The sequence below is a fragment of the Apteryx rowi genome, unplaced genomic scaffold (genome assembly GCF_003343035.1).
Source record: "Apteryx rowi isolate R43461 unplaced genomic scaffold, aptRow1 scaffold_738, whole genome shotgun sequence".
Taxonomy (NCBI): domain Eukaryota; kingdom Metazoa; phylum Chordata; class Aves; order Apterygiformes; family Apterygidae; genus Apteryx; species Apteryx rowi.
Window position 1 is genome coordinate 140,245 of NW_020451025.1, and position 25,003 is coordinate 165,247.

General features: G+C 37.5%; 2 protein-coding genes and 2 long non-coding RNA genes across 6 annotated transcripts in view; 3 read left to right on the forward strand and 1 right to left on the reverse strand.

The window, feature by feature from the left end:
- The first annotated feature begins 6 nt into the window (after positions 1-6).
- Positions 7-887, forward strand: LOC112976497. The gene is made up of 2 exons (XR_003257037.1): positions 7-221; positions 548-887. It is a non-coding gene; the product is annotated as an uncharacterized LOC112976497 (long non-coding RNA).
- Positions 888-972: 85 nt separating this feature from the next.
- Positions 973-24,832, reverse strand: CPSF3 (cleavage and polyadenylation specific factor 3). Of its 3 annotated transcripts, XM_026087813.1 has the most exons (18): positions 24,672-24,832; positions 23,647-23,710; positions 23,039-23,136; positions 21,993-22,121; positions 20,378-20,555; positions 18,589-18,678; positions 17,293-17,443; positions 14,920-15,095; positions 14,383-14,541; positions 13,456-13,602; positions 12,545-12,697; positions 11,579-11,687; positions 10,722-10,820; positions 9,485-9,579; positions 8,746-8,833; positions 5,401-5,470; positions 4,704-4,800; positions 973-2,241 (listed from the first exon to the last, which is right to left on the reverse strand). In XM_026087813.1, the coding sequence occupies exons 1-18, from the start codon at positions 24,740-24,742 to the stop codon at positions 2,140-2,142; spliced, it is 2,076 nt and encodes a 691-aa protein (XP_025943598.1). In that variant the 5' UTR covers positions 24,743-24,832; the 3' UTR covers positions 973-2,139. The 3 variants fall into 3 exon arrangements, with proteins under 3 accessions (XP_025943598.1, XP_025943600.1, XP_025943601.1); XM_026087815.1 differs by lacking the exons at positions 23,647-23,710; positions 24,672-24,832 and having other exon boundaries at positions 21,993-22,078; positions 23,039-23,127; XM_026087816.1 differs by lacking the exons at positions 23,039-23,136; positions 23,647-23,710; positions 24,672-24,832 and having other exon boundaries at positions 20,378-20,427; positions 21,993-22,044.
- Positions 2,183-5,836, forward strand: LOC112976498. Its single transcript, XR_003257038.1, has 2 exons — positions 2,183-2,263; positions 5,798-5,836. It is a non-coding gene; the product is annotated as an uncharacterized LOC112976498 (long non-coding RNA).
- A 56-nt stretch (positions 24,833-24,888) lies between the features above and the next one.
- The window catches only part of ITGB1BP1 (integrin subunit beta 1 binding protein 1), a 20,417-nt gene continuing 20,302 nt past the window's right edge, over positions 24,889-25,003 (forward strand). Inside the window, exon 1 of the mRNA XM_026087819.1 lies at positions 24,889-24,977. The gene's annotated coding sequence lies outside the window, so the exon portion shown is untranslated. The remainder of the gene's footprint in view (positions 24,978-25,003) is intronic.

A 25,003-nucleotide genomic window follows, 5' to 3' on the forward strand; every position in this document is an offset into this window, starting at 1 on the left:
CCGCCTCCGCCCGTTGCTTTGCGGCGAGCAACGCTGGCGGCAGAAGGGCCCGGCTGCAGCTCCCTCCCGCCAAGCAGGAATTAAACCCGGCCTCGCTTAAGCGCCGTAACGCCCCGGGCAAGAAGGGAGCGGCCGGTGCTCGGGTGCTGCCTCCGGCGCTTCCCCCCCGCAGGGCAACGGCGGCGTTCGCCAGCGAACGGCTGCGCCGACGCGTTTCGGCAGTGCGTAACCGGGGTTAGGGCAGATGCCCTAGCGCTTGTTGCCGCAGCGCCTTCACGCGGCACAGGGTGACCTGGAACAGACCAGGCCTGCAGAGAAGGGGCCTCGCGGGGCTCCTGCCTTCGGGAGCAGGGACGGGGGGGGGGCGCCCGGGCCCGTCGCGTCTTCGTGCCGCCTCGTGCTCGCACCCGCGGTGCCGCTGGGCGGCCGCTTGGCCCGAGCGCGGTAAGGGGCAGCAGCTATAAAACTTGGTATGACCAAAAATCCTGAGAAGCGGCTTAGTTACATTCTAACGTTTTAATGTTTTGTTACTTTTCTCCCTCTGTAGAAGAGGTACTAAGGGAAGTGAAGTACGTGCCCTCAGAAATCCCCCGGCTGTTCCGAGAGGATCCGCGCTGCCTGCAGGTTACGGCCTCTTCCACCACGGCGGCAGCAGCAGCAGCAGCTGTGTGCACGAGGAAGCAGCCCAGGAATCACTTTGAAAACAAATACGCCGAAGCGCTCAATTGGGAAAGATTAAATATGAAAAGACAGTTTTGGCGACCTACTCCCTTATTACTTTTAGAAACAAGAAAACAGCATCACAGCATTTTACCTCAGAATGATTTTTCCCCTAGCTAGGTAAATTAGGGTGCTCTCAAATAAAAGATAAATCAGCATGACCTCAACATTTGTCCTAATGCCTTCAAGAAGCACAATTATTCATGACATTAGCAACAGCTACGGGGAACAGTTACCTTCTTGATCCCTTTGCAGCAATTGCAAAACAATACCGCAAGACAGGTTGTATAAAAGAAAGCAAGTCTAGGTAACTGATTCACAGAGAATAGAAAACTGATTGATTTGTGAAAAAACTTTTAAATCTGATTGTGTTAAAGGACTTAAAAGGAGATTGTTATCTCTTCTAAAGAGATTTTTTTAAAATCTCTTTGTAAAGTCTTTACATTCTTAATTAGCCAATGACATACATTCTGAGAAGAAAGCTGACACACACATGTATTGCACTAATACTTTTATAAAGACCACGTGCCAATTTAAGCAATTGAGAAAAGGAAAAAAGTTTGTTGTGTGTATGAGGCAAATACACCTTTATGCTCTTTTGTGGAAAACCCACTTTATGGGGGCATTTTTTTTCAGTGGTTTACTGTTTGACAATAACCCCAGCTAACTCAGACTATCATATTTCTATTTGAAATTCTTCTCCAAATACTGCAGTTTCTGATATCCCATATCATTTTGTTCAGAAACACCATTTCACTAGAACAGGAGCAGATGCATGCTTACTGTCAAAGAATTACTGACAGGGGCCATTTGCACTTAAGGCTGTTACAGGCGTAACCTACTGACTTCTCTTGAAGGTTGTCATTGACTATACTAGATGAACAAAACAATGACCCCATACATGGTCAGTCTGCAACTCAGTCTGCAAACACAGATTCCATTCTAAAGGTGTTCAAGGCCCTTTGATTTCAAGCAGATATAAGCATACAAGTTAAAGGCTTTCCTGACAAGAACAAAATTATATACAAACTTGACTATTGGCATATGCAAACCCAAGGCATTCAGTTCATCCTCTAACTGTTCATTAAACTTCAAAAATGCAAAATTCGCTGCATTTAATTTCACTAATTCTATCTTTTAGATAGCATGTCAGTTCACACCAGGTTAAGAACTTTTTCTTATTTGTTGTATGTGCACATAAGAAAATATGCTAACTTTATTATGATGTATGTGTACAAATATAGTTGCTATAAGATTGCTCATCCATTATTTTGAAATAACTCAGCAGTTTTACAATCCGAAAGTTGGTACATCTGACTTACTRAAGAAAATTTTTATTTATTTATTTTATTAAAAAATAGTCCAAGTAAATTGAACATTAAAAAGATTTTTTTGATGTATCCCAGATATCTACAGAGGTCAGTGTACTGGACTGAGGGCATCATAGAGCCTCTGTGCAGCCAGTTCCACCATTTCCCGAAGGGATTCGTCATCTTCACTTCCTGGCTCGCATTCAACCGTCTGAGGAGGAGAAAAAAAAAAAGTATGTTAGAACAACTGGCACTTTGTATTCCTTAAAGGAAAAAAAAAAAAGTGAGAAATGCTAATAAGGGGAAAGCAAAATAGATAATCTGTGAGTAGCATTAAACATTTCTACAGTTGTCATACAAATTAAAAGGAAAGTTATCATGAACTTTCAGCTGCACCATAGGTTTTTAGACAGTCCACCAACATGTAGAAGAATTAAGTAAAGACTTACAGAAGTCTTGCTGAGAAACAAGAAAATTAATACTGAATTTTATGTTTGATTAATTACTTGTTTCAAAAATACTAGGTAAAACACATTACATTTGATTCAAAACAAAATATATCAAATAAAAACACAAAGTTCAGTCCTTGGAGATTTCATTTTATCTGTGAATTCATCTACATTACATTATGTATAATATTATAAAATGTGTGGATTCATCACAGAGATGCAGGCACCTGCATTCAGGCAGTCTCCACAGTGATGTTCCCACACCTATAGGATAATATTTACTTCAGAATAAAACACAACAGAAGTAATTCTTTTATCATTAAAGCAATTAAAAATGTCTTCATAGAGAAAATAAAGATGGACACCCTAAATGCAAGTTCACTGACATTCAAACCAATCTAAAAAGCTCTATCTAAAAAGCAAAAGGCAGCAATTACATAATAATATTATTCTTGACCCTGTGTACTTTCTAAGCTCAAAGACAGTATCTTCTCTATTTCAGTATTAACTTGTTACTGTTCTGACCAAGTAGCTTCTTGCAACCAGGAAGATTTTGAAAAGAATACATTTGAAATAGTTAGTAAACATGCATTTACATAATGTTTTCAGTGCTGTTTATGCATTGTTAAACACAACCTAGTGTACATACACATACAGACATCTGTGTTAAAAAATACATTAACTGTAAAAGCACTGTGTTAAGAGTTAACACTTGGAAAAAACACTCACACATCCCCACCATCTAGTCAGATCTGTACTAGACATTTTTTCATTTTATAGCTATGTAAGTTTTATAAGATATATATGAATGCATACAGAAGGACAGATCCTTCTAAGAAAGCCRATGGTATCCTGGGCTGCACTAGGAAGAGCATTGCCAGCAGGATGAGGGAGACKATCCTTCCTCTCTGCTYAGCCCTGGAGGGCTGGGTCCAGTTCTGGGTTCCCCAGTTCAAGAGAGATGCGGACATACTGCAGTGAGCCCAGCGAAGGGCTGTTAAGATCATTAAAGAACTGGAGCATCTGTCACATGAGGAAAGGCTGAGAGAGCCGGGACTCTTCAGCCTGGAAAGAGAAGTCTCAGGGGGGACTCAACAACGTGTATAAATATCTGAAGGGAGGGCATAAAGAAAATGGAGCCAGACACTTCTCAGGATGAGAGGCAACCGGCACAAACTGAAACACAGGCATTTCCATTTGTATACAAGGAAAAGCTTTTTTATGGTGAGGGAGCATGGGAACAGGTTGTCCAGAGGGGTTGTGGAGTCTCCAATCTTGAAGGTATTCAAAACCCAAGTGGACACAGTCTTGAGCAACTTGCTCTAAATGACCCTGCTGGAGCAAGGAGGTTGGACTAGATGATCTCCAGAGGTCCCTTCCAACCTCACCTACTGTGTCATTCTTTTTCAAATTTGGTTTACAATGGCACAAGCTTGCCATTGCCAACACAGTATGTAAAATAAGCATTACTAATACACACTGTTGTGGCTGAGCTGACTTTAGGGTTTCTGCCACTGAGGAAACCTTCAAAAAAATGGTGTATATCATAAGTTAGATGAAAATGAAACTCAATATTTTGATTAAGAAGTACATATTTTTTTCCCAGTCTTCTATTACTTTTCTGTCTATTGCAAGACCTTTCTTCATTGGTCCTGTATTTTTTCTGTACTGTGTATACCTTTAAATGTAGCTTTTTTTTATTATAAAAMTGAAAAAAGGATGACACATTAATGTCTTTCCTCCTGTGTGATAGTTCTGTTATTAAGCCCAGAACCTATATATTTTAAGAGCACTAAAAGAATTACAGTCTGTGGCTTAGTTCAGTTTTTCCTTCACTATCCTATCTTTATTCATTTTAATACAAATAYAGACCTGCTGAAAAGAAAAATACCGTTTTTCTTTCAAAATGAGAATGACAGAAGAAAAAACACCCCCAAAACCAAGAAATCTCTCTCTAGCTAATATTTATATAACCAAAACTCAGCAAATTCAATTTGCAGGTTGGATCAGTATTTCTCTAAGAAAGACTGGGTACTGATCAACGGATGAGAATGCCAATGACATTAATGGGATGAGAGTAGGTTTAAACTGCTTTGATACCAAGTATAAAAGCATTTCCTTAGTATATAAGTACACGATATTCTAGGCAGCACTGTTTATTAAACTAGGGACACATCTTTGCTCAAAATAATGTAGATAAACCAAAGTGCTTTGCTGTACATACCCGAGTGTCCAGTGAAATGTTTGCAGTCTTTCCATCTACTGTGACACATAGGACAGAGCCATCTTTTGAACTTACACAGTCTTCCCCAAACATGTCCCTAAAACAAAGACCTGTAAGTATAAAACATGGCCAAACAGCAATCTTCTGTTTTTATTTCTATGAATCTTAGGCTTCCAAAGGCATTTTGTCAGTACAGAATCTCCTTTCAGATACTATTATTTAACCCGCTCAAATTTAATTAACAAATACTGATCTATTTTTTTCTTTTTTTAATGAAAGCAGGTGTCATGTAACAGTAAGGATTTTACTGAAATAAATCTTATCATAAATAAAGGGAAGGATCCCTTTGACTTCAAAAGACATAAGAGTTCTGCCTAAATAATAGAACATACACCAGAACAAGTTTTAAAACAGACATGATTCAAATTATGGTATTTTCATAAGCAATCATAGCATGGTTTTGGAAGACAAACAGTTCACAGCTCTGTTTCTGGCCTCTGGATTCAAAATTTTAATGACAATGGGAATATTTTACTTACCCCTTAATTTCTGGCCTTCACAGAATTTAGACTGATGTCAATTTGTATAGAGTATTTTAAATAACTACATCTTTAAACTGTATTGTGCTAAAATTGCCATATTTATCTGATTAACAGTTACTGATCATTTTTATTTAGAGAAATATAAGTCAACTTACTGAAGCATGATCTCCATCCTCTTGCTATACACATCCATATCTAYTTTTTTGGAAATTTTATGTACCACAGCTGAAAAAAAATCATTTTATTTTCAGACTTTGACTGGGGGGAAGATTAGTTAATTGATACAGTCTGGTTCCTAACTGATTTCTATGAAAAATAATCTAAAGCTATGTAAGATATATGTATAAAATGTTTAAACAAGAAGTCTACACATTTCAAATTTATGTTCCTTTTACTTACCACATTCTAAAATAGAAAACTTAAGTTTAATTCTCACTTATTTCTCTTTTTTATTGTTTATGCTTATTACTTCTCATATTTATTTTACTTAAAAGTGAAAATAATCTGTTTTCATTATTTGTTTATATTCCCTCCACTTTCTCTTGTTTATAGGATAATACTGCATCATGGAGGCTGGGAGCATGCAGAGAATACATAAAGTAAAACTGGACAACAAATGTGAATAGCAGTAATAGGCACAGATATTCCTGGAATGTGTTTCAGAGCATTATAGAGATTAAATTAAAACAATGATGCTCTTTTTAGACTTGGTTTAGAAATCAATAGATAGTTTAAATTTAAAACAAGTAATTTTCTTTTAAATATTTGATCTTTAATGGCTTTAGAAGTCTATAGGAAGAGCTAGTCATGAAAATCACTACCTTTTCCGATTAAAATTATCCTGATGACAGATCTGCAACTAAAGTACTATTTTAAAATAAGACTTTTTAAAAYCTAGTTTTCAAGATTTCTAAGTCAGCTGAAGAGTTCAGACTGAACTGAACACAATGGTAGTAAGAATTTCTTAGCAATTCTTTGAAGAACTTCATGATTGCAAGAGACTGAGCAAGTACATCTTAAAAATTTAACATCCCTTAGAGAAGATGCAGAAGATGCAGTAGAGAATCTACTAAACAAAACAACTTTATACTGGGCACAGAGTAAGAGCAGGCATATGCTCAACTGAGCAACAACTAACTTAAGATATTTAAATTCAATCACTCATGATCCCATGAACATACTCTGAAACATATAAGTGCAATAGCTACTTTGAATGTGTTTTTTATCCCAAATGGGGGGGGGGGRGAGAGTAAGAAGAAGCTGGAGATTTAGTTGACAGAATTACCACCATGAAACAACATGAGAAATAATGCAAAAAGGCATATAAAAATAGAGAAATTAACTGATGGGGGGGGAAAGCTAGATATTGGCACTAGAAACTTGTACAGATAAAGTGGGAATTGCCAAAAGTCAAGCCAAGTCAGATATAATAATAATAATAATAATAAATCAGCAAAAAAATGTAAAAGTTTTTCCAGCCACATAAATATAAGAAACGAGGAGGTCAAAATACCACCCACAAATGAAATGTATATTTTGGTTTACTTTCAGCAGAGAACATGAGGGCAAGGCTAGAAGGATTGATAAGAATATGTATATTGAAAACGGTCACAACCAAGATAAGAAAATTACACTTGGATTTGCTTAGATGAGGGAAATGGATAACCTTTATCCCAAAACAGTGAAAGAACTGCTGTGTGAAAATGTAACTTAGGAGCAAGAATTTTTAAACAAATTTGTTGAGTCAAGTGTGGGACTAAGCAACTAAGAAACAGTAATTGCTATTTTATACATAAGTATATATATAAAAATAATAATAATAAAGAGACACAAGGAGTAACCCAGGGAAAATAAACACCTGTTTGTCCATATAGTTCTAACACCTTCCACGTTTGTTTGGAATRAAAACTTTATTAAATACGGAATATGGAAGTGGAATAAAAAGCCACATGGATTCACAGGAGAGATCAAGCTAAACTCCTCATTATCAGTCTTTTTTAGCAACTTAAAATGATCAGTWATTTTAAGGAAACGTTGTAGACCTAGCCTACTGGCCTTCAGTAGAGGATCTGATACCTAAAATTTTTCATGTCGTTCTGTAAGATGAGAAGGTGTGGATTAGTACAGAATTTAAAGACCAGAACTAGCTAAAAGGAAGCTGATCACAGACTGGGTTAACAGGGAATTCAAGGGCTGAAGGGACGATATGTATGGCACAGGACCTGAAACCGTTTTGCAGGCTTCTGGGTTCAGGTGCACAGCTTGGCTGTGCCCTGGGTTCAGGTCAGAAGGGCTCCATCACCTCCACGCCAGTGCTCCAGTTTCCACACACAGAAAAACCAGGCACCAGGGTCAGAAGGGAGCCACAGCCTGTGCCAGTGGGGCCCTGGCGAGGGTCGGAGAGCATGGCTGCCTGGCAATACAGATGCAGCCCATGAGTTTAAATTAGATTAATCCCAAGGTCACATCTTAAATGTTGCCCTTTTGCCAGAAAAATAAATGGCATGATTACTTTTATATGACTCCTTGGGAACAGRATTTTGCGTTTGGCTTGCCTGACTACATCCAAATTGAAGACAAATAATGCTCTAAGGTGTATACCCAACTGCCACTGATTTCACTAGATAAGCAAGGGTAAATGAAGGCAGAATTTAATAAGATCTTTAGTAAGTGAAATAATTATGGATATTCCTAGCACAGATGCAGGTAGTGGTGAAAAAGTGATTTAAAACCCTACAAAATAGAACTTTTTTTTTTTGATAAATGGATTATCATTAAATTATCTGCAGTACTGCACTGCCAAGCTGCCAACATTTATCTTCAGTGTCACAGAAGAGATGCCAACCCAATATTCAATACTTCTTCTGGATTCTAAGCACAGTAAAATATATACTCAAAACCAAAGCAGTGGAACAAATAATAATATAAACTATCATCACTAGTAATCCCAATAAAATTGCTGTGATACTTGGACAGCAATGCCAAAACCAGTATCTGATAATGCTGTCAGTACCCAGTAACACTCCTTGTTCACAGGGTCTGCCTAAGTGAAACTGTGAAATTAGTCACTTTTTCCAGCATTACCTACTACTTTCTGTCATACAGTCGCAGGAATACCACGCATGAACAGTAATCATAACTTTCAAATGAGACACTAAACTGTTTAGATGAGGTACCATGAATTCATTACCTAAGTTAAATATTACTCCCTTTAGATTTTTGTATGTAAACTATTTCACGTATTTTATAATAAGGTTGTATTTTCTACAGTCAGCCATAAGTTGCCATATAAGAAAAAGTTAGTGTGTTATAAATAACAAAAATCAAGTTGCAGTCCTGTTTTTAAGTAGCAAATCCTATGCAAATCTTACTCACTAAGAAGTTTTGTAAAACAAGGAAACACAAAAACACGAAATCTATTGCAATATCTCCTTTAAGCTCTGTATCAAAAATTAAGAAGAAATGCCTCAGTTAAATAAACGTAACACTTAACTTATTACCTTTTTGTATTTTGGGATTTGATTGAACTTCCAGTATCACTGTTGTCACGGTGTCTGCATACATATCATTAGCAGGATTTGCCACCCACTGGAAGATAAAAAGTTCGGAATTTGGGCCCATAATTTGGGAATAATGCCACCGAAAACCAGCATAACATGCATGGAATTCTTTTCATTTTTTTTCTTCCGAATTCTAACTTCAAATGACTGTCATACATTTTACACTAAGTAATTTTTAAGCTACTTATAACTTGGTATATTCCTGTAACTTCTCATAAAAAATTCAAGTTGTTAAATGTTTCTGAACACATTTAAGAAATAATTACTAACTACTACAACTATTTAGATGGTGGGGGAAAGGGAGGGGAGGAGGAGAAGGAAGGAACATTTTGACATAATTTCCAATTACTATTTGCCAAAGAAAAATCAGCATTGAATCTATCAATTAATTTGACTTGCTGCAGAAAAGGAACTGGCAGAGGTTATCCTCAAATATCAGCATCAAGATGCTCAAAACATGACTGCGACTACAGTGAGGAATTCATACATCAGTGAAACAACATGCATCAATACAAGATGATAGCTCAAGAGAAAATTTGTTATAGCTTTCATTCTACTCATTATCCAACATATAAGTATTTAATAATTCCAACATGTAACTTGCCATGAACCTATAAAATGCTATTTTTCAGAAACTGGAGAGCAGAACAGTCCCCCCCCACCAAAAAAACCCACCTACCTCAAGCACTACCATGCCTGGTTCCTGGATCACAGTAATATTTTTGAAAACCTTCAAGGCTGGTTTTTGTTGGATTTCTACTTCTTCTACATCACCTTAAGAAGYAGCAACAAACAGTTAGCAACAGCAAAATTATACTGAAAACGAGAGTACCTTATTTGCATGAGAAAACAGCTCATTTTAAGGAAGCAGGCGGTTGTTTGTTATTATCATGACTACTCACAGCAGCTCACAAGCCATTTCTAAGACTGAAGTGCATACTCTCTTCCCTTACTTGATATTACTACTTTCTTTGTTTAGGTTTGTTTGGTTTTTTTAATATGTAATGTTGACCATTTTACTTGTTTTGGATTCTCATGGTTTGATAGCTTAGGGCGCTCAGTTAAGTGTACCAGTGGAAAAGAAAACAAACATGAAATTTAGTGCTCCATTCGCAGAATTAAGCAGCTCCGCCATTACCCCTAGAGGATAACCCAATGTTTACTTTACATAAGCACAGAACATAAAACAAAAGCATTTGCATGCCAGGTAGCATTCAGGCTATGAGACCTGAGCACCAGCCAAATATTGTTGTTCTATTCACTAGTGATATGAATTAGATTCTGACATTAAAGAAGGAAAGAAAAAAAAAAATCCTGAGCTTTAAATCTGGGAAGGGATCCTGCAAAGTGTACATGCCTTTAATGAACCAGGACAGGAGTTGCTCCTATTCTGTAAGAAAGCTAGACAGAGACACTGGGGATCACCCTAGTGGCAGATTTAAATGACTTCTGTCTCAGAAAACAAAAAAACCCCAAAACCAGGAAGGCTAGATTCTTGCCCCTTGGGTAGTCACAGAAGAGGCTGCCTGTCACAGAGGAGGACAGAGCTTTTGCCTTTGTTAGCTGGATGGAACTACTTATTTTATTTTGGGGCTGGAGATAAAAGATAAATTAATAACTTTTGCATCAGACTGGCAGTAGCACTCACTTTTGGGGCTGAGACTCTGCATTTCCATATGCTCATGATTTTATATTACAACCACAGCAGCATCCCACAAAAAAGGATGAGTCACACTCATGAACTCGATCTGGCAGAAGCTGCATAATCTATTAAAAGTTGCAAAATATGAAACAAATTATGGTACTTYGGTTACTGGCAAAGCAAAGCAGTGTCCACTCAAAAGTCCCCTGAAGACTGCGAGTTGCTTTAAAAGTTAATTGCTATAAATCATGAACATTTCTTCCCAAATACACACCAGTAAGTTTTTGTAGCTGATAATAAAGCAGATTGAAAGGGCCCGTATATGGAATGGCTTGTGTCTGTGTTACAGTGCTCATCGCCAAGTCTGTGTAATCTGAAAAGAATTTTAAAAAGTATTAAGAATTATTCCTTTAAACTTACTTCCCCCCCTCCCCCCCCCCGAAAAGGAATTGTCACTACAGAGAAATAATGGCACAAATACATTTAAGACGGAGGGTTGAAAAGGACAGTTTTTAAGGGCGGGGGAGGGTCTACTGTCTTTTGTAAGACAAATAATTTGTGGTTAAGACACCCACAAGAGCTTGTATTTTATCATAAGCATTAGAGACAAACAATGAACTAGAACAGAATTTCTTTCTCCCAGACTCTTCTCACCTTACCATCCCATTTAATTGTTGTTTCCTGTATTCTGAGAATACATCATTTTGTATAATAAATAATAAATAGCATAAGAGCAATATATATTTTCACTGTACTGCATCTTTTTACAGTAAAAACTACTGACATTTTAGAAACTGGCAGGACAATTGGTCAAGGCCCTCTTCTGTTCTCACTGGCATGTTTTATACGAAGGATTTAAGTAACCAGAAGGCGAATGCAATTTTGCTCCTTTTCTTTTAGAGGAAAAAATAGAAAACATTTTAAACTTCAGCAAACAATGAATTGAATGTCTTGTCTCTCACTCCAACAGTTGACAACTTTAGGCAAAATTGTACCAAAATAAAACTAAGAGGTTCACTAATTACTTGTCAAATAAAATTACAGAACCCCCTCATCTGGAATTGTTTAATGACAAAAGAAGGATACAATAAATTTCAATTACCTACTGAGCATATTACTATCTTTACTTACTGGAGAGGTCACAAGGAGAAAGGATATGATAGTTAAAATTTCTTTTAACCAGGATTCCAGAAATTCTCTGTCCTTGCTCTGGCTTCTTATCTGCTAAAGATCCCATCACCTGAAAATAAAAACATATATAGTGCAACAAGGCTATCTGAAGTTTTGATACCTTGAAGTTCAGTATGGAGATGAAATACAGGCTCCGTTGAAAATACAAACACAATAAAGAGATTACTCTGAAAATAAAGGAAACACAGAGTAACCCTGAACAGAAAGCATTTTGAGATGCAGCACACGCAAAAAGACTGGAAGAGTTAACATGTAAAAAGCCAATGAAGTTTTTGCACCAATGGCTGCCACAGAAAGCATATGTGCAGACTACATTTTACACACAACTTGGGAAGAAATTCCACTCTAATCCTGCTTTTCATACCTCTAGGAAAGACCTGAAATTTTTTCACCTTGAGGGTAATGACACACAGGAGCAGGTTGCCCAGACAGGTTGTGGAGTCTTCATCCTTGGAGACATTCAAAACTGGAGTGTGCAAGGCCCTGAGCAACCCGCTCTAGTTGGCCCTGCTCTGAGCAGAAACTAGATGCCATCTCAAGGTCCCCTCTAACAGAAATTGTTCTATGATTCTATATTATTGTAGAAGCTGAACAGATGAACTACAGATTTCTCTGTGGATTTTATTTTAAAGGGAGAGTAAATATACAATTAGAGCAAGTATATTACTACAGTAATGTAGTACTATTTCATCAACCTTTTCAGAAACACAATGGCTAAACTAAAGTTCTAATTCAGATTGAACCAATAAATAGTTTCAAATCAAAATCCATAATATACAGCTCATAAACAGAAAACATCTGAATCCAATATGAAACCAGTTAAAAAGAGAGACTTGGAAGAAAACATATAGTCTTTATCACAGAGAAAAATACTGTGGCACAGACAACGAAGTGTTAAATTTATACCTTAGCAAGTTTTTCTCCTCTGAAGTTCAATGTCACGGCTTCAGTATTCCTAGGATTATGAACTTCTATATGAACTTCATCATTATCCTCATATTCTCGTATCAATGCTGCTTTCAACCTGGCCATTTCATTCTGCTCTCCATGAACTAAAATCTATAGGAAAGATGGTTTCCCTGTTAATGTAACGTACTCTCTTTCAAAACAGAGTTGTCAACACATTATCCAAGAAAACTGCCTTCCTGTACCTCATCTTTTATAAAAACATATATTTCATGAGGTCACAACATATGAAACATTAGCTCAACTATACTATATGCAGTTCTGTTTGCTTTTAAATCCTATGCAATATTCAAAGACCTAGATAGATGTATTATATAGATTTCAATTCACTTATAATGCATGAACAAATTGTTATATTATGAAATGAAAATATAAATTTAAGTTCTACTATAAAAATCACAGTTAGCCTTAAGTTTTTGTTTGCATGTAGATATATCTGTCTATATAAAAAAACCTAAATGCATAATTCAGAAAGTACATTCATTAAGCTCACAAGTTTCTTTATCAAATTAAATCCTCTTTTCTTCTGCTACAATTTGCTTGCACACTGATTCTCCTCCAATCCCACTAAGTTTCAAATCCTAGTCCTCATTTTCAAATTCTGGTCCTTTACTGCTCCCAGACATCCTTTACTCATCCCCAGATATCGCACATGCAGACAGCAATGAGAGCAAGTTCATCTTTACTTTGCTAAGGCAACATCATGAAAAGAGTTACAACCTCCACCTGTTACTTTTCAAAGCATAGGGAAGCTGCCTCCTGCTAGACACCAATACCTGCCTTGACAACTCAAGGCTGTGAACTGGTTTCATGAATGCCACCCTTGAGAAATGAGTAGCATGTATACTAACCACATGTGGAGGTTTCAGGGCCCGAATAAACTCACTAGTTTGTTGATAATCTGTGTGAGCAGAGAAAGAAATGTAGTCTACAGACATCTTCAGTGGGAGTTTTTGCCCTGACATAGTTGTGATTTCTTCAGGTTCAGACATGATGTGCTAGAAGAAAAAGCACTTTAAGTAAAAAGATTTAAAAGCCTCTTACAGATGTAATACAACTAATGCTTTACATTAAAAAGAAAAAAAAAGAAATACTATTAAGAGCCAAGTAATGAAAACAAAACAAAACAAAAATAAATAAATCAAAACACGCACCCATGAATGAAAACAAACACACAACACACACCATTTCATCTTTTGCATCCCCAGCAGATTTGGCATTTCATTCTTCTTCCACATACACCTCTCTACAAGTTGCACTGAAATTGTAACAAGTGTGTGATTTGTGACTCTAAAGGCAAAAACTGGATRTTGTGGTTGCCCTTAGCTGTGGAAAGGTGTAAAGAAGGTTTTCGTTCTCTACAACCTGACAGTGGCACAACATGTGCAAGGCAGTCTGATCCCTGACATGTCAGCAGTGTTAAATTTAATACTGACCCCTTTAGAATTAGGGTCAGGATTCCCCACCCAAAGAGTTAGATAATGGCAGGAGTATAAAGATGAATAAAAATATCAATCACTTTCTTGAGACAAGATAACTGCTCCTAGGAAAGATCATTCTGCATACCATTACTGGAAATAGTTATATGCAAGGGCTTTTTTTTGTATATATTTCATTTAGCATTGGCCAAATACATTGAGTACATAACTCTGCCTACCTGACAACAATATTCTTGTCTAGCAAGCTCAAACCAAGGCACTTGCTACTGGCCAATTCTTTTTAATGCAACACGCACACGACTTTGTATTAAAGAACATTGTGGTGCATTAGCAACTCACCTTAGCAAGTGTTCCTTCAACACAGTACCCTGCAATAATTACTCCGTTTCTCTTGTCTGTGCACCAGCTCTCAAACAACTCTCTAGACAAGCCACTCTGCATCATACCCGGCGAAGCCATCACAACACTTGGGCCGATATCATCAAAGTGATCCATACTCTAAGGTGACAAACGGTAAGAATATCAGTTATGACAGCTCACTTAAATGAAGGACAGCCTAGTCACACCGTTGAACAGGATATAAGCATAGCCCTACATTCACAGCTTATACCCCATCCTCATAAAAACAGCCCTTTCTAGGAAAGCTCCTCCTACTTATGCCCATAAGGGGCAGTCCATAAGTATAAGGATCTATAGTGGAAGCACTGTTGGGGCATAAGCTTTCCTCAACCAGCCCTCTAAATAGTGGCATAACAGATATAAAGCTGTAATTAATCTATCTGAACTATTAGGATAATAGAAATTCAAAATATTCAGACAAATAAGAGCTATTCTATCATTCTTTCTCTGTTGCAAAACAACCTTTCTCAAGCTTACCTTCAGATTACTAATATGCTTGAAAACAAACGGATTGTTGATGTTTATTTGCTTGCGGATTTTGTCGTTCATGGCATTGACATATGTCTGATAAACTGCCATGCATTTCTTTGCCAAAGAGGACGCATAGTATATAGGAATATCATGGAGTTCAGGATGATTCTGCCAGTATTCATCTAAAAACAAAACAAAACAAAAAAGATATAATAAATACAGCATTATCTCCAAAATGTCAGTATTTTTTGTACAATAAAATTCAGCAATTTTTCTATCATTCTTATTACAGAAAATCAAAACCACAGACTTTTTACCTGCCCTACCGAAGAAGAAAAGACAAATGCCAACTGAAAAGGCATACAGCTCTAATTAGAAGAAAAAACGAGATGAACCTCAGATGTTTTTGGCAGGTCAGACCAAACAATCACCAATTTCAACCACAAGGTATAAGTATGCATGCTACTACACAGTAATAAATCTACATTTATTACAATAAAGTTTTATAACACCATTGCAAGAAGGCTTAAATGTCTTTGTCAAATATTAATTATATAGTCTACAGCTAGGAACATCTGTACGTAGATATGTTAGTGAGAATTCGCTATATCAAAGTTCTGTAAAATAAATCTGCAGAGTTTAAGGCACAAAGCTTGGCTTCCTGTATATCACAGTTACATTTTACAAGCTTAGCTGAACCAAAATAGGAGAAAAGCCCCCACTAGCCACAACTTATTTTGCCACTGGTGACAGCAGCTATGTTCTTTATTAAACACAAAGAAGTGGTCTGAATGCAGCTATACAAATGTTACTTATTCCTTGCCCCACATGGATACAGCTCTGCCAGCACAAAGCACATTTATATTATGTATTTGGGGAACAATCATCAAAAGAGAGCGTTATGTTCTTGTGGCTATATTTGTACATTTATATGATACGGCTTTGATCTGCAGATAAAGCTTTTCAGAACGTATCAGAGAAGCTCGCTGTCATGAGTATTCTAATAAGCTCAAATATAAGATGAAAAACACCAATGAAAGGTAAGCAGTGGCAGGACTTAAAATAACATTAAAAGATCACACCCGTCATAATAATTTTCTGTATCATAATACAGTATTTTATTTTTTGTTGGATGCTTATGGAAGGAAGAAAAACAAGCACAGAAGCCTGCAGGGTTCAGTTGTGTAGGCATATGATGCAATTGCATTTTCTAACTAATTAAACATCTAATTATGTGTCTAGCTGTAGCAGACGTATTTTCAAGCCTATCTTTATGAAGTCAGTTAAATATCTACACATAGGGAAAAAAGATTGATGAATTACAAACTAATGGTTACATGAGATTTAAAATGCTCAGTTTTTAACATCCTCTATCAAAAACAAACTTGATCAATGCCAATAAGATGTAAATAATCCTACTATACAATACTGAGTACTACCCCACATCTAGGTCCAAACTTATTAACATTTGAATAGATCAATAACACATTTTCAAAACAAACACCTGTTTTTGATGTTGATCTAAACTGAAATGGAAAATGCAAAGAATTTTAGGTATTTTAGGTAACATTTTAGATTCAACACCCCTTAAAGTAAGCATTTTGAGATAGTTACTTTTAGATCACACTAATATTTGCATGAGAAAAAAGACAAGTCAAAAATCAAGCAAATAGTACAAATAAGATGTGCCAAGAGGAAGAACAAAAGCCAGGAAATAATTTATTTAAAAACTGTTTTCTCTGAAGTACCTTGTAATAATTATTTATACTTTTTATGTGAAGATGGCTTGTTACAATCATTATAATTTTTTCCCCATTTGCCCCCTTCTTAACAAAGCCTAATTTGCTTTCCCCTTATCATGTTTACTTCAGAAATACCAGAAGTGTTTGTTAAGGTCTTCTCAACTTTCCCTAAAAAGATTTCTTCATACAGGTTTGTAAATTAAATGAAAAAGCTACTGAAACTTTTGAATAAAACATGCCTTTTTCTAGCAAAACAGTTTAAAAAAAAATTCATATTTTAATAACTTACTTTTCAGTCTGTAGTAACACTCCCTATTTGCTGAAATTCTTATTCAACAAGATTCAGAAGTCAAGCATGTATTACCCTGCAAATTAAAAACCATCCCCTTCCCTTTCTAGGTCTCTTCTATCTCACAAAGCAGAGCTGCCTTTCTTATAGGGGCACTTTGAAAAGATTGTGTGTTTTGTTTTTTGTTTAAATATCTGGACAAACAATATTACATATTCTCAGGTAATTAACATGCTGGAAAAATTGGTAAAGGATTGTTTAAAAATTATTATACCTAAAGACTGCTCATGAAAACATTCTCATTTAACTTTACATACCTTTTATAAGAGGAACTGGGAAGATACATACCTAAAATTAAAAGCAGTTCTTGAGCTCGACCTAGGGCAAACACAGGAATAAGACCTCTACCTCCTCTATTTACAATGTCATGAACGGTATTACAGAATCTTGCCTCTCGCTCTTCCCTTTTTTCATGAATGTGAGTACCATAGGTGGATTCCTATGTATAGAGAAAACTAGTATTAAAAGTAGTGACACAGAGACCAATTCCTAATTTTCTCCTCTGAATTTGGTGAGAAAACGCAGACCAACATATTGTTACCACCATAGAGAAACCTAACTTCCATCCCACAGTTAAGGGCACCTGCTTGTATGCCGTTACCTTGTACACATGAAGCTTTCAGGGTTACAAAATCGGGGGGGGGGGGGGAACGGACAGACAACCCTCGAAATTCTATAACCACCTATACCAAGACATACAACCAACATTTCCCTCCCCACAAGCCACTTCCAACACTTTGGAGAGACAGACCCTGCCAGCAAAAAGGGTAGAATTATTACTTTTGATTTTTTTTCTTTTTTTAAAAAGAGCTTTCAATTTTAACACRCTTATTTTCCTAACTGGAAATGCTGCTGCTGCTTTGCTGAATGGGTTACCACTTTAACACAGATCACTCATGGTATGTGTACCATGGTTCAGAAACACCTAGTCTAAAGATAAAGGAATTACACAAAATATAATATTTTGAAGTGATTTAAAATGAAATAATTACCTACTACAGAAAGCACTTAGAAGAGCCATAATAAAGAAATAATTTTAAGCACTGCTCTAAAAGTTTCCATTACTTATTTCCAAATAAAACAATTTCTTTTAAAGTTTCCACTAAGCTCTTAATTTTCCAAACATGGCTTCAGTATAAAATAATTTCTCCCAGAAAACAAAAGAAAAAAATTTGGAATGGCTCTTACATCTTCACCCACGGCAAGTTTTCAACAAATATAGTTGGAAGTAGGTTAAGATCTGTTATAGAAAGGTATCTGGCTACACTGAACCTTGTACGCTACACCTAGTTAACACTAGTGGAAACCAGGTAAATGCCCAGTCTTGAAAAGGTTTGTGATGAAATTTCTCAAACCTCTAGACAAGTATTATAAATGACAATTAAGTTTTAAAAAATTTTTAATACAATGAAAAGAACTGTTAGAGTGAACACCCATGCTATCCAAGTGTTGGGATATGTAAAACAAGTTGCATATTACCATTAAACCGCCACTAGCTTTCTCATTGCGTTTTAGCTCTAATTAAAGTAATACTCCTATGCATACCTAATTACTGTTTTAAAGAAACAATTTTGTAAAACTTACAATTATAAGAATATCAGGTTTAATATTGGGAATCTCAGCTGCCATCAAATGCCTGTCTTCCTGTCTTGAGAAATCACCTGTATATAAAAGCTATGAGAGAGAGAAAGAAAAGCAGTTACTCTGATTACAGGTAATCAAGTCCACAGTCTTTAAAAAGGTGTTGTATAGGAATGATATTTTTCTTAGCAAAGATAACTTCGAAGAATTTATAATAAAAAGGTCAAGCGTACTTCAACTAAAGACTTTTCTGATGTGCTCAGCACTTACAATACTAGTTCATCAGTACCACTATACAGATATTTAAATCACAGTGAGTAAAGGGATTTCAAGCACTACCTTAATCACAACAAAACTAGATAAACAATTATTAAGGTTTTTGCAATTTTTCCTTCAGGATACAAAGGTGGCATTTTCAGCATTTTGCAGGTATACACTGGCCATTAAGAAGTAAAAATCAACATCAACAGAAAACACAACAGATACTATGCAGAAGTGCAAAGTAGGTAAGAGTTTGCATATCAGAATGCAAACATAATGAATAATCCAATAAAATTATTTTAAAAAATCCTTCTAAGATTTTCTGATATTTTCCCCCCCTCTCCCCCTGCCAAAAGCCTGTAATCTAGCAGATTTTCCAAACAGCATGATAATGTTCCCTTTATATCAGGAAAACCAGCAAATGCACTTGATTTTACTCCCATCAGTGATTTTTTTAATGGATTCTTAACTGCAGGGTGGAAGGCAGTTCTCTGAGCCCTAAATGATGGTTTCAGAACTGAAAATGTTTTACCCAACCCTTATTCCATTGACGAAACATGAACAAAATGTGTGGTGAGCAGCAGACGGTAAGCGGTCTACACGTAATTCACTATCTCATTCCTCATCTGCTTCACAGGAGGGCGAAGAAAATAATGGACATTAAAACCTAATCCTTTCGGGTTAGGCATAGTAATAGGGAAATTTCTTTCTCCATCAAGTCTTGATCAGCAAGAAAAGTAGTAAGATGCCTGTATTTTATTTTAATCATTGTAAATGCAGTTATATTCCTATGCTTTTTTACACTTACTAAATCTGGAATCTCAATCATTATATGCCATGGACAAAGTCCACTAGTCAGCAAGCCTCAGGACAACCATCTCTCTTCCCCTCTTCAAGGGTGTATGAAACATTTCCTTGGGTGGAGGGAAGAAATGCTGATTTTCCTACTAATGTATTGAACTCAATTCTTGAGATTTGTTTCAAATATCTGGCTTTGGCACAGCACTGTCTGTGATTATCTGATGACTTATTTCATTTCTCTGTGCCTAAAATTAGCAATAGTTCTATTTCTTTAGGTACTTTAGCATGAGGGTGTTATGAGAAAAATATAACTCACATACTTTGATGAAGGGCATTTAAGTACCCAGACAGGCAGACATGGTAAAGCAGAATTGGAAAAACAAGCACCTGTTTATATATTTTGCTAAAATGTAGCCTCAGTAAGGCTGCCTCAACTATCAGCTACCTCTGAGCAGACCAGCAAGAAAGACAAATATTAATCAATTCTGAGTCTGAGTCATAACTCACTTCCATAAAACCCAAACATGCCACCTGGTTCAATACACAGATGTTACTTATTCATTCTAATCAATCTCAAAATATATGCTCTCAGACAAGGCCTCCCTTCTGTTCGCCCAAGCCTGTTTGACAGTTCCAATCACAGTGGCGGGCCTTAAAAGCTAGTAAGAAATAATTAGTGGCTATGTTAGAATTCAGGCCTGATTTCAACCATATACCAAAAAGAAAGTACCTTCACGCCAGCTATTTCAATCATAAACATGGCAGCTCCCAGGACATGGCCTGCATGGTAACACCAGAATTTGATTCCTGCCACCTCTTTCACTTCATGGAAGTTGATAGTTTCAATCTTGTCCATGCTTTCTTCCAGGTCCGTTTCTGTATATAGCATGTCATCCGCTGATATATTACTAGATATAAATGAAATGGCTAAATATCAGCTAATTTTACCAGCCTAGATTAGATAACCACTGGGGAAAAAAAAAAGTTTCCAGGTATATTCTTCCCCACTGAGAATAAGACTCCCATTCAGAAATGTTAAGTCGTCCACATTAGAAGTCAGGCCCAGCGATTCTAATGCAGGTCCCCTAAGCAAAGTTAAAAGGTCTTTTGAACGGCCATACTACAATAGTCTTTAAAGTTCAGGATCTGCTCTGTATTTTTCTAACAAATACAAGCATTAATAGATTGCCAGGCCAGGATGGAGGTCTTTGGGGTGCATTTTTCAAGATGAGAAGTGTGATCAACAGCTGCTCTTACACATAGGTTATAACAGTGCCAACAAAGATGACGATCAAACAAAAAAAGGGGGGGAGGGGGGAAGGGACACTTTTTCTTTATTCCCATTGGCCCAGAACAAACAAGCTGAAAGAGCACCGTTTCAGGTTTCTGGCCCAAGCTGGAATCTGCTGAGTTCAGGTATGTTCAGGGCTGTTTCATTCATTTAGAAAAGATGTGCTCAAGGCACATAGCAGAAGGAAAAAAAAAAAAAGTAAGCAACAGAGCACTCTTTGTGCCCTTGCCTGCATTAACTTTAATTTGACCTTGTCCTAAAGAGTGAGTTGTACCTTTAGGGGCTTAAGATGGACTGCTTCTGTGAAGCTTAAGAAAAAATATAAATGGCAAGAAGTGTAAGAGCAGAAAAAGTGTGCTAAGAAAGGGGGGAGGGAAGGGTACATGATTAGATAAAAGGTCCATGAAGGGAAATGAAAATGAGAGGAAACAAAACAATTTCTTATCAATGAAAAAAAAAATATGTCTTTAGAGACACAGTAAATCCATGAGATAGAAAGAGGTCTTGTTACTTCTAATCTTGTTCTAATCTTGCTACCTGCAGCAACATCCAGGTTCATCCAGCCACCTTCAGCTGCTTTGTCTTAAGCTAATTCTAGCAACAAGTAATAAATGCTAAAACTTGTTAGGCTGATAAATGATCATCTCAAGTAAGAGGCTGCATAAGGCCACTTTTGCTACAAACTTCTCTTCTATATAAACTGTGTGTATATACAAAGCACACCATATTTAGCATGAAGCACAGAAATACTTCACATTGACATTGTATTTCATAATACTAGTTAATTACTGTATGACTATCAGAGAGCAAACGCCTCCTGGAGAGAACAAAAACACAAAAGCCTTATTACTACTAAACTCACCTTACTAAGTGAAACACCTTTGAAGAAGGGATAATAAAAAGAAACTACATTTTTAAGCTGAGAATGGTCCTTTAGGATGTCTAACAAGCTCCACCCCACATTGCCAATACATGGTACTGAATAGCTTTTCCTATTGGATATACAGAGGCAATTAATGCAGGAGTTAAAAAGACAACAAATGGGTCTACTTACCTGACTTTGACATAGTCTGAAAGAAGCCATCTGTAAATAGCTTTTGTGGCATGCGTCATGAATGTTCTTCCTTTGAAACTTGTTTTCTGCAAAAACCATGGTAAAGCCCCACAATGATCTAAATGGAAACTTAAAATAGACATACGAATCCAATTAATACATTAACATTACACAATACAGTGCCATATAATTCACCACTTTATTGAATTAACATAGTGCCATTAAAATCCAGAAACAGAGAATTTTCAACCTCATTGTTACCTATGCTGGTCTAGATCCCGTACATTAGTGACTAGAAATAAAACAAAGAAAAGGTAAGAGTAGTGCAGGAAATGGTCCATTAATTGCAAAGGTTTTACTCATACAGTCTCAGAATTACATTTTTTGCAATTTATATAAAAGCTGAGAGGGAGGAAAAATAAGGGAAACAAGGAACACAATAAATTTCTGAGAAGACAGAAGAAAGCTAACGAAGCTGATCTTAAGTTTGCAAGTTGGACACCATGGATTAAAACATGAACTACTAAAATGATTTTATTTGGTCTCACTTCTGACTTATTTTAATGAAGTACTTTTGAGATACAGGTGGAACACGCATATATCACCAAATCACGGTATTTTATAGAAAACTGGTTATGACTAGTTAAGGTATGTACAATTGACTGTCCTCTCAGCTGATAAGCCATATTTAAGCCTGATCCAAAACTTACCTAAGTCTATGAGAACCTTTTTCATTCATAGCCCAATAAAGCTAAAAATGCAACTAATACTTTTCAAAAGTTTTCAACAGTTTTATGTAGAAAACACATTTTAGAAGCTGTCATATGGCATTAAAACAGGCTAGGATATATGAAAGTCAGACGTCACAGTCAGCTCAGAGAGCTGTTAGTGTCTTAATAAAAAAAGGTGGAAACTACTGACCTAAATATTTTGCCATGCCATTAACATCTAGATAACAGCTACTTTCAACCTGTCTTTAATAAATCAGAGGTGAATACTGCTCAGAGCATCATAGTGCATTTGTTCTTCTTCTAGATGCCACTTACTGGCTAATTAGGAGAAGATCAATCTCAGCAGGATCGATCAAATCAATGTAAGGAAGAGCATCCATTCCTTCCAATCCAGGGTGGATTCCACAATCAAGCTGAAAAATGAAAGTTAAAGCTTCTAACAAAACGTATCAAAAAAAAAAAAAACCTCTTACATTTTGGTTTACAATATACTGACTAACAACCTTTAGTATCATATAGAAAAGTATATTTTCCTCAATCACTGCTTTTAGCATCAGATTTCACATTTAGGATGTCTGTCTAGATGACTTATCTCCATTGGGAAAACTGAATAATACCTTTTAAAAGGCATTTTCAGATCCCAGTCTTTATTTATAGTTTTGTACCTAAGCAAGCCTTCATTCACACTTCAACAATATGTGAGTATACAAGAACCAGTATATATACAACACTTCAGTTACCACCTGAGAAAACAGCTGAAAAAGTGAAGAAGAACAAATATGTGTTTATCCATAACTTTAAGTAAAGATTAGGCTTAGGTTCCACCAAAACTGGATTTTAGAATCCACACTTAGACACGTCTTCTGTTTTGGAATCTGGATTTATTTTACATAAATGCACAAATACATTCATACAGTAATTACCATTATTTTTCTTCCTTTAAACTCCAGAATAATGCATGATCTTCCTACTTCTTGGCCAGCACCTCTGCAAAAAGAGGTCAAAGTCACCAAAATTAAAACAGCACATACCCTATGGATTGATCTGAACATTAAATGCCTTTATTGGGATTATTTTTCTGTGTACTTTTCAGCTCAGTTATTTAAAGTAACTGAACAGCTATATTTATTGCAATGCAAATGAGGTTCTATCCTACCCTGCAAGAAAAAGGATTCCAGTTTTAGAAAATGATTTTTGTCTCTTCTTGTTTCTGTTGTATGCTTGTACACTGGACTCCCAAAATACTTAGATGTAAGATAAATAGGAAGCTTATTTAAATAACAAATTCTCTTAGGCTAAACAAGCTTGAAGTAGCATCTTCAAGCTGTCCAGAAGACAACCGTTAYGAAGCTACTAGGAAAGACCTTCAAATCGTACTAACATCTTTGAGAAAAAAATGCAAGTTAAAGTACTACTAAAACCACAGTGTTACCAAACTACATAAAAGCGACATATTTTTTTTCCCGTTAAGGAAAGCCTGTTGCCGGTATGGATTTGCATTTTTGCTCATACTACATTTCAAGACTGTATAAGGAGAAGACGCAGCTCTTCTAACATACAGCCCTTCACAGGGGCGACCCCTGTCCCGGGAACTCCAGGCTCACCCGTCCCGGGAACAGACAGCGGCTAAAATTCGCGGGGGATGAAGGCAGCCACGGATCCGGCCACCTCGGTGCCCCTTTCCGCTCCCCTTGCCCGGGGCACCCCGCCGCGGGGTCCGTTGGCCTGGCAGAGCGCCGGCCGCCGCCTGCAGCCCCGCGGCGGCGGCCCCGAGCGCCCCGCACAGGCCGTGTCTCCGCTCCGCACCGCACCGCTCCGCCCCGCCGGCTGCGGCCGGCTGCCGGGCCGCGGCGCCCCTCGGGCCCAGCCCCCCGCGGAGGCCGGAGCTCGGCCCCGCGCCCCGCAGCAGCCCACCGCCCACCCCCGCCGGCGGCGGCAGGGCGCTCACAGCGGCCGGATAAGCAGCTGATCGCTCTCCTCCGCCGGGATCAGCGCCTCAGCCTTCCGCTTCGCCGACATGGCGGCGCGAAACGCGGCGGCGCCGGTCTAGTGTCCCTCGCCAGCACCCGTTCCCTTCTCCTCCTCCTCCTCCTCCTCCTTCCCCCTGCGCGGCCGCACTTCCGCTTGGGGGGGCGGGCGCTTCCTCCCCCACCCCCGCCGCTGTGGTGCGCGTGCGCTGACCGAGGTGGAGTGGCGTCACCGAGCGCGTGGCGCCGGTGTGACCCGGAAGCGGAAAGGTCTCGGTGGGGCCGCGGTGAGGAGCCGGCCGGTGGCGGGGCC